Below are 9,820 nucleotides of genomic sequence, written 5' to 3' on the forward strand. Positions count from 1 at the left end.
ATATTATTATTAACTGTAGTTTTTCTTAACTATTAACTATGTCTCATAGAATGAGGCGTAATTGGTGGAATAATCGATCCTAAATGACGTTTGAATTCACAGTCTTGTTTGTTGAGGCGAGAACTGTCCTCACAATGATGCCAATCCCAGAAAGCCCAGTATGGTTTACAAAGCCATTTCCTCTGCCTCATTCCACATAATCCTTATGAAGGCCTTCTCTACCCTGCCTCCGGGAGGAGGGAACTGTTCATGTTACCCAGTTTTTTTTTCACATAAGGACTCCGAGGCTCAGGGATACTTCCCTGTGTTACCTAGTTAGTAAGGGGATGGCATGGGGCTTGGATCTGAGTCCCCTGGCTTCATCTTCTTTCCCTAAACCATGTGGTATGTGGCGTTTTGCAGGAATGTCATAAAGCCTATTGGTTAGTCTGTCCCAACAACAAGGAACCTAGAAAAATGATGGGTCCTCAGGTTGGGTGTCCTGTGTTCCTCCCATGTTACACATGTCACGACATGTGCAGTCCATACCCCCCTGGCAGGGTGCATGGCAGCCACCAAACCTCTCACTGGGAGAAGGAAATCTCTCATCAAATAGCAAAGCCCCCAGAAGCCAGCCCTACCCCCTGGAAGAAATGACTTCAGGGAGTTTAACTAATGGAATTCCAGCCCCCAGATGTGCCTTGAGATATCCAGTCTCCTACCTGGTTTCAGGCGGATAAGTGAAGCTAAGTGGAAGTTGCTCCTAACTCTGGTCTTAGAATTACTATGGATCAACGGAGGCAATGATTAAAGGAATCTGGTTTTTAGAGTTCAGAAAAACTCCTAACTGGTATGAGCCTTCCGGAGGCCAATTGGCCTGGGCCCAGGCCTCAGGCACATGTGGCTATATCATCAGCATGTGATACATTATCTTATTTTTATAGATCTTCAAAGAAACTGCTGCCATAAACTCATTTATTTTAGGGACTCAGGGCGGGTCTAAATGGATCAGTCTCGTTTGGCGTTACCCTCGCTGTCAGCTGTCCCTCCTGCTCCCAACCCTAAGAGTGGTGAAAACAGAGAGAGTTGCCCCCACCCTGGCTCCCTCCTGGGCCTCTCTCTTTTCAGACCACCCAACTGTTGCCCCTGCCCTTTCCTCCCAATTCCTAATTTATAAACCCCAAGTTTTCCACAATTCTCTGCTGAAACTTCTCTAAACTCCTTTAAATGATGGAACCAAAACCACACACAGTGTTCTCATCAGGGTCTGGCCAAAGGTGAGGAGATTTGAGGATTATTTTAAACTATCTCAAAATTTCTATGTGTTATTTATGTCCAACCATGGAATCAATTCAACCTTTATTTAGTGTGGTGTGGGGAACGAGCAGAAGCAGGAGTGGGGAGCCCAGCTCTACTGCTAACAATATGAGTAAGTACATAGATGGGCTCCACTGTGACCTCCAGATCCTTTTCTGTTGGACACACATAACTGGCCCACAGAGACCCCCATCCTCCATTTGTATGTTCTGGGTTCCCCTTAATTGCGCCACTGGAGGCATTACCTAGCCCCATCTGATTGTGTGCTTGCCAGAAACAACCTCTCTGCACCATAATTCCCACCCTGACCCCAAGGAGCCTGTGACCTGGGCTTTACAACCTCCCACATCCTCACCACCGGAGGTGCATTCCTCAGTTGCTTCTGCCCTGCCAGAAGAGGCAAAAAAGCCCGAGTGTGGATTCAACCATTCCAGTCCTCTTGGACCTGTGATGGGGTGGAAAGCATTCCTGACCCCCTGGGGGGTCCTCACCACACTACTGCCTACACCCCTTCACCTACTCCCCATAACTTGCCAGGCACCTGCCTAGAATTTACGGAATAGACTGCGAAAGCCGCTGCTTTCCTGGGGCCAGTTCCGGACCAGGAAAGCTGGTCCAAGAGCTGCAGTGTTGGTTGCCAGCCTCGAGGGAATTCTCAGCATTGCAGGCAGCAGCCCGTTCAGGTAGCAGAGCTCACGCACTGCCGCCCTTGGGGAAGACGAAAGCCTAGCGGAGAACAGCCCTTCTGCCAGCCACCCAGGATGAGATGGGCTCTGATATTCATCTCAGAGGGACCCCAGCCTGTCCCCTACAAGGTGCCGGACACGGGCAACTCCAAGCCCATTCCCTTAACGAAGTAACTGCCCACAGGAGCCCAAAAAGGTGCCCCGGAGATATTCTTTTTCAAAGAACAGAACAATTCCCTCGGCTAGTGCCAGGACTATCTGAATAGATAGTTGGCCCAATAAGCAAGTACTTTCATCGCCCTGTTTCCTACCCTGACGAGGGCGTGTGAGCACGCGCGCGAGCACATACTCGCACAAACACATGCACACACGCACACACGCCCAGCACGCGCTTCCCTGGCCAGGTGCCTCCTCGCCGGCGGCGCGGGGCCCGCGGGGATGCGTCCCGGAGCGTGACACCGACGGATGGACGGCGGGGGAGGGAGCCCGCCCGGAGGGAGCCCGCCCCCCCAGCGCCTCCCGAGCGGCCGCAGCACTGACGCCGGGACCCCGCCGAAGGTGCACCCGGCGCGGCTCGGGCCAGGACGTCCCGGGTTCTCCGCTCACCTTAACGTTGCTGAAGATAGAGCGGGGACAGCGGCCGGCTCGGCCCGCAGAGGCGCCGCTGCCCTGGCGCGCGCCGGGCTCGGGTAGGAGCCCCATGGTGGCTGCAGCGCGGGGCCCGGGGCGGGAGGCCGGGCGAGCGGGGCCGGGACGCCTGGGCTGCGGCGGGCGGCCGGCGAGTGGCGGTTGCGGCGTTGGTGGCCGGAGGAGGCACGCGGCGCGGCCGGAGGAGACTGAGCGCGAGGGTGCGCGCCCAGAAGTTTTATAAGTGGCCGCCGCCGCCACCGCCGATGATGAAACGCGCGCTCCCTCCTCCCTCTTTCCCTCGGGTGTCAAGGGCGCTGCGAGCCCCCGCCCCGCCGCCGCCCCCTCAGACAGGTGTGACGCGGTGGCCGGCTGCGCTTGACCTCGTTCCGGCCGGAGTTGTCTCCGCGCCCGCAGCCCTGCAGGGACCCGCGAGGCTCGACCGCCCCAGGAGAAGGTCCCGCCCGCTGGAGGGTGGGGGCGGGAGGTGGCGGGCCCCGGGAGGGGGAAGTCTGAGGGAGGGGGCGGGAGGCTGCTGAGTGGGGTGGGGGGGGCGCCCGGGGCGCTGACGGGGCAGGGTGAATGCCGCGGGCCCGCAGACTGCAGGGGCCCGGACAAGGGATCGGCAGGGCTGCGGGGGCCGGAGGAGACTGGCGGAGGAGCGAGGGGCGCCGGGGGGGCCAGCGGGAGCCAGGGGCGTCGGAGAGGCGCCGACGCTTGTGAAGGGAAGCGGAGCCTCCGCGCCCCTCCCGACGCGCTCAGGAAGGTTTACGGAGTCGGTTTCTGCTTGTTTGCACTCGTCCAAAACCTGGGCTCTCAGTTCCGGTGATGGCTCTGAGACTTGCCGAGGCTCTGTTTGCGTCCAGGACTGATTTATATTTAAACTGCTCTTTGCGCTGTAGAGGGGCCTGGTAACAAAGGTGGAGAGGTGGGGGCCGCCCCGGGCTGGGCCTGGACTCTCTGGACGGGAGCCAAGGTAAACTGGAGGTGCTGTCGAGTGTCAACATGGCTGTGCCTGGCCTGGAGTGTTGAGGGGAGGCGGGGGAGGTCGTGGACAAATGGGATGCACCCACTGATCTCCTTTTCAGGGCTGGAATAGAACAAACGCTTACTTTTTTTTCCCCAAGATCTTTTCCACCAGGAGAGGTAGTGCAGAAAAGAGAAAGAAGGTGACACTTTCACGAGAAGGGTAAGAAGGGTCTGCCCAAAGCAGCTGCAGTAAGGAATCCAGTTCTGGGGGTATTTTTCTAACTCCCTAATTCCTGTAGTTATCTGCAGAACCAACCTCTTCAAGACCCCACCCTCACATCCTCCTCCTAGCTATTCCTAGGAAAAGATGCCCCTCAACTCCCAGGAAGATTTGGCTAAGACAGGGGCCACAGGACAGATGGACCATGTAGGTTTCTTACTTCTACCCAAGGCCTGATGCCTTTCTGGGCCTGGTCTGGGCTGTCCGATGTCCAGGGGCTTCTCCTTTCTACCTGTGGCCCAGGACCCTGGACACAACAACACACAGTGCTGGAGGAAAAGCCGCTGGACAGTGGGTGGCCTTGGGCCACTTTACTCACCCACAGATCGAGGGGCATCAGCGAGGCTTTCCAGAGCCCTGCAGCAGCCCCAGATCCAGAGTAGGCATGAAACTCTGGTCACCAGTAAGCCGTCTCAGAGAACTTGCAACACAAGAACGGCCTTCCCCACAGAGCACTCAATGTGTGCTGGGCGCTGGGCTGTAGCAGCCATGATGGACTGTGCCAGGCATTCTGCTGGCACCCCCAGGCACGATGCCACAGAACCCCAGCATTAGCCCAACGGTTATCAGCACTGTCACAATCTGGATTTTACGGATGATGATGAGGTCAACCAAAAAGAGTGACTGGAAGTCATACCCCCAGTAAGCGATGCAGCTGGAACCTGAACCCTGCTTTCCTAACTCCAAAGCCCAGACTTGCAGCACTATGCCCTTTGAAAAGCTATCTATCCCAGCAGCCCCATCTCACAAGTGAAACCAAGCAGAGACCAGAGAAGGCCCAGGCCAAGGTCATGGTCACATTAGGGCCACCATGACTGGAGCCTCTTCCTCAAACCTTGAGTGAGTCCTTGCCATGGTCCTCTGACAGAATCCTAGGCAGGGTCGGCCTCTCTAGCCCTCACCTTGTCCTGATCCATTCATCTTGCCTCTGCCCACTGTCAGGACTAGCATCATCTTTAAAGAAAAGGTCTATTCAGAAATGCCCACAGATGGTTATCTGCCATCATCTGCCTTTTCTATGGGGGAGTGCAGCTAAATGTAATGGAGACCCAGCTGAAGTTGGGGCCTCAATGAGATTTATTTGTCTTTCATAAGAAGCCACTAGTAGGTAGTCTAGGGGTCATGACCTAGGTCCCTTCAAGATTCCTTAGTGTGTGACTCCCGTCCTTATGGCTGGCTCATCATCACAAGATGGCTGTTCCACCGCCAGCCTCCTCTCCTAATTCCAGGGAGGAAGTGGAAGACAGAAAACAGGAAGGGGCCGTGAGCACATCAGGGAAGCAAATCTCTCCTGTGCACGCTCAGCTACCTTTCCTTAAGGCTTGTTGGCCCAAACTGGGTCACATGGTCACCCATTAGAAGGCGGCTAAGAATTGTAGTTAATACTCTAGCTGCTTCCTTTCAGCGTCTACACATAGGGTAACCCATTTCCCTCAAAGAACACCCCCAGGGTCTGTTTCTAAGACTCTTCCCAGATCCTTTGATTTCAGCAAATACTTTTTAGCACTAGAAAAACAAAGCACAAAGACAGTTCCTTGTGAACTCTATGAACTCAGGGTGGGCAGTGAGGAGAGGAAGCATCAGTGTGACCTAGGAAAAGAGCTGTTGTGCACATCTGCTGTGGGAACACAGAAGAGGGGTCCTAACTCGTCCTGGGGCAGCAGGGAGGTTTCCTGGAGGAAATGACTTTCAAGCTGAGCCCTAGGGACTGCCAGGATTGGGAGGATTAAGGTGAAGGAAGGTAAATCTGCTCCATGATTTCAGTCTGGCTGGAGCATGAGACCTGGGGACCGTGGGAAGTGTGCGGTGAAGAGGTTGGGACACGAGCGGCATGCAGTGAAGTGTAGGTCTTATCCCCAACATAATGGACAGCCTTTAAAGGCTTCTGAACAGGGGGTGACGTGGGCTGTTCGGCATTTTACATGGGCCTTTCTGGCAGCGGGGTCACAGTGCAGTGGGGCAGTCTAGAAGGCATCTCAGGAGCTCTGCGGGGATGACTCCCAGGGTCTGACTTGGGCAGCCTGCATCAGTGACACCAACTACTGGCAGAGGGGACCAGAAGGGGCAGCAGCAACTGGGGGAATGCGATGCGTCCTCCTAGGTTCCTTTTGAGTTCAGATGGCCTGGAGCACATGCAGGCAAGGCGTCCAGCAGGCAGACTGGTACAGGGGTCCAGTGCTCAGGGCGGACGCTGAGCTAGAGATTGTGGCCTGGACATCCGCATGGAGGCAGTGGGTAAGCCTCAAGAAAGGATGAGTCTCCTGGTGAGAATGTGTTGGAGAAACAGGTCCAGGACCAGCCACAGCAACATCCAGGTCACGCAGGGGATGGAGCCAGCAAAGGAGACAGAGGGGAAGAGTCCAGCATGGAGGGAAGTAAACCCGAGAGTGCATGTCCACATGTTGATATAGCCCCGGGGTAGTGTTTCAAGGAGGAGGAGGTCAGGAGCATGCCTAGGATGGTGAGGAGGGAAGATAAGACCCAAGGATGGCCATCGGGCTGGCTATAGGCTGGCACCGAGGACCTTGGCAAGTATTGCCGGTGAGTGATGTGAGCAGAAGCCAGACTACGTGGGCTGAGGGGGAGCTGGAAGGGAGAAAGTGCCAACGGAGGCCGGCAGAACTTGCCCCAGGAGTGCAGAGGGAAGAAGAAAGATAAAGGAGCTGAGCAGCTTCTCATCTCAGCCCTGAAACCTCCTGCTTTCTCTCCGCTTGAAACTGGAGCAGTTACATGTCCCGCCTCCAGGCTTTTGTTCATGCTGTTCCTCCTGCCCTGCTGACTGCCTCATAGCACTGGGCTTCTACCCTTCAAGGGCAGCTCCTGTTACTGCCTATTCTGGGCCCCCATAAAAACAATAGAACCTGTCACATACAGTATCCCGTGTCGCTCACAAAACTAGAGGTCATTATGCCCATTTCACAGATGAATAAACTGAGGCTTGGGGCTCTTCCCCAACACATACCATGTGTTCCTGCCTTTATTTTCACAGGTTCCAGTGGAGACAATACATGTGTTGCTGAGGGCACAGACCCCAAAGTCAGACATAGATGCCACTACCCTTCACAAGCTGCGTTACCTTAGTTGGCCTGCTTAACCTCTCAGCTTCTCTGTGCCCATCCTGGGGCTGTTATAAGTGTGTGAGGTGGTGCCGAGAGTTCCTGGTGCTGGTGTGGGAGCTGCCGGTGCCTGGTGGTTGGTGGAATTGATGGTGTTCTCTTGCTCCAGATCAGCTGTGAGCTCCTTGAGACAACGGTTCTGTGTTCATTCTCTTTGCATCCCCCATTTGGCCGAGCACATCCCGTTGCTTTAAAATGTTTATTTAATGGAACTGAGCTGAAATGAAGTCCAAAAAGACCCAGTGACTGGGAAAGGCCTCATTGCTCCTGAGGCCTCCAAGCCCTTGCTGTCTCTGTCAACCCCCTACTGCCTGCATTCCGGGCCCCTCCCTTCTGCCCCCTGGAGGCCTCCCTCATCAGCCTTGTCGTCACTGGAGGCTGGCCAGGGGCCCCTCGGTATGTTTATCAGTCCCCGAGCCACACCCAACACTCCTGCAGCCACTAATGGGGGTCTGTTGACAATTTGGACACAACTACGATCTTGCATTAACTCTGCCCACCTAGCTCCTTGTGTGCCAAGTTGGGGGGGGTTGTGGTGAGGGGGGCCCAACGACCACCCCATCACCAAGGTGGAGGGCACCCCTGCAGCCAAGTGCTCCACCACGTTGTCAGTGACACTGGTGGGGAGGCCCGGTCCCCTGTGAGCCGCCCTGGCCACTAGTTTATATTTTTATTGGACAAACATGCAGTGTTGACAGTCCTTGCCCCGTGCTGGCACAATGCTGATTCATTTAATCCTCAAAACAGCCCAATAAGAGGGATTACTTTTATTAGTGCCATTTTATATTTGGAGAAACTGAGGCACTGAGAGGTTAAAATAACTTGCTCAAGTCCACACAGCTAGGAGGTAGCAGAGCCAGGATTCAAACCCCGGCCTCTCGGTATAAAGTCCCAGCTCCTGGGGGCCTCCGCTCGCAGCGTTCGGGCAGGACAAGTGTAGTCCCCCACTGGATGGACCTTCAGGGGTCCGAAGCCACCTTGGGCCTCACCCATCCCTGCCCCCTCAGAACCTCCGCTGCCAGCAACACACCCAGCCCAGAGTGCTCTCCCTGAGTGGGGGTCTGAGCACAGCCCAGGGCCTCCGGGACCCTTCTAGATCCAGCTCTGAGGGCCCTCCATCCCTCTCCCCTCTACCTGGCACCTTCCCTCCTGCAGCACCTGCTGCACGCCATTCTCTCGGCCACTGGGCCCCTCCCGGGGTTGACCTAGCTCCCCACTCCCCATGAGAAAATGCAGCAAAGAGAGGAAGGGGCAGGGGTCCCGCTCCTGGGACCCCAGCTGCGTCGCATGTTACCTGGGGTACACCAGTGCTCGTTCAGGGTGGGGCACACAGATGGGATGTTTGCTTTCTTCCGGGAAGGGCTTCTCAAGGCCTTGGTGTCCTGTTCCAGCTCTAGGTCTCACCCAGTGCAGGTCGCTCACTGCTATGGCAGGAGATGCAGCAGGCGCAGGAAAAAGAGAGACCACAACAGGGCTGGCCCTGCACCCCTCCCTGTGAGCGAGGAGCCCAGCCAGGCCCCATCCTCTGTGCTCCATCAACCCGGGTTCAGGTTGTCCCCAAGCGGTGTTATCATAGCCCGTCCTCCTGCGTGATCACGAGCCAGCCTCCCTGCAGGGCTCGGACTTCACCGTCCTGATCCTGCTGGGGGTCATGCCACACACTGTCACGAGCATCTAGAGTGCCTTTGGCCCCTGAGGGCCTGGGGCCCGTGGATCCTGTTGTTTGGATGTTACCAAGTAACCAGAAAACCAATGCTTTGTCTCTTTGCCATGACGCTTGTTTTTGAACTGTTTGTTAATCTTTATATTATAGTCTTTCAAAACTAATGTAACTGTGTTTGAACTCTACTCCACCCATCATCCCACACCACTGTTAAAACTTTACTCAGGTTTCTACTTTTCCCGTTTCTTTCCAATAAGCATGTTTCTACTTAGAAAGATCACAGTATAGCATTTAGCTCTTACTTTTTACAATAAGCATTTTTCCACGTTGACAGGGGCTTGTCACCATCTCTTTGAATGGCTGAGTGGGCAACCAGGAGTTATTTAAGCCCTCCGCTGCTGTTGAATGTTGGGGGTGTCTCTAACTTTTGTCTTTTACACACAGGGACTTGATGGATAACTTTTTGCAGAAAGCTCTTTGCCTTTGGACTGCTGGCCAGCAGTGTAATTCAAACACCTCTAGATATTTTCCTCTGTGATATTCAAAATCATTCCTCCTGCTGCATTTCTACCCCTTAGGTCTTGTCTCCTCACCAGTGACACCCCTCCTGGCCCCTGTAGAGGAAAGCCAGCACCCCAGGGGAATGGCCTGACTTGCTACTGTAAAGTCCACCCAGGCCCTGGGAACCTCCTAGGGTCTTTCTTGTCTCCAGTAGCCCAGACAAAGCCCTGGAACTCAGAGAGCCAACTCAGGGCTGATCCCCAGATGCCAGGTGGTGTGGCTGCCTTGATCTGACACTCTGTCCCCCATCCCCAGTTCTGGAGAAGGAACTGTAGGCACCTTGTGTGGGCACCTTCCCGGAGAGAGCTGACTCCTCACCTGTATAGTCAAGGCATTGGGCTCCATGGTCCAAAGAGGGACCTCTTGTTCTCCCAGCTCTGTCAGCTTACTGGCTGTATCACCTAAGACAAGTTGCTCAACCTGTCTGTGCAGCGCTCGCTTTCTCCGAGCTGCGTGGGGAGTGAGCAGCTCCGTGGTGGTCACCATATTGTTACCCTTGTTGTTTTCTCCTAAGCCAGCAGTGCTCCCTCCTAGGCCCTGATCCCTCCTCAGTTGTTCCCTGCTTTCCCCTTCGGAGGCTTCCTTTCTCCAGAAACATCTCCCCAGAGACTTCTGCTCAATG

General features: G+C 55.2%; 1 protein-coding gene across 2 annotated transcripts in view; it reads right to left on the reverse strand.

Moving 5' to 3' along the window:
* The window catches only part of SLCO2A1 (solute carrier organic anion transporter family member 2A1), a 77,137-nt gene extending 74,187 nt beyond the window's left edge, over positions 1 to 2,950 (reverse strand). Inside the window, exon 1 of one of the 2 annotated variants that reach the window (XM_027091771.1) lies at positions 2,589 to 2,798. In XM_027091771.1, coding sequence (XP_026947572.1) covers positions 2,589 to 2,684 — 96 coding nt within the window. In that variant the 5' untranslated portion in view covers positions 2,685 to 2,798. Of the gene's footprint in view, positions 1 to 2,588 lie in introns of both variants that reach the window. The other variant, XM_027091772.1, reaches the window with a different exon arrangement.
* Between the last annotated feature and the right edge of the window lie 6,870 nt (positions 2,951 to 9,820).

This window comes from Aethalodelphis obliquidens, unplaced genomic scaffold (assembly GCF_003676395.1).
Source record: "Aethalodelphis obliquidens isolate GAN/ISIS:26980383/991018 unplaced genomic scaffold, ASM367639v1 scaffold72, whole genome shotgun sequence".
NCBI lineage: Eukaryota > Metazoa > Chordata > Mammalia > Artiodactyla > Delphinidae > Aethalodelphis > Aethalodelphis obliquidens.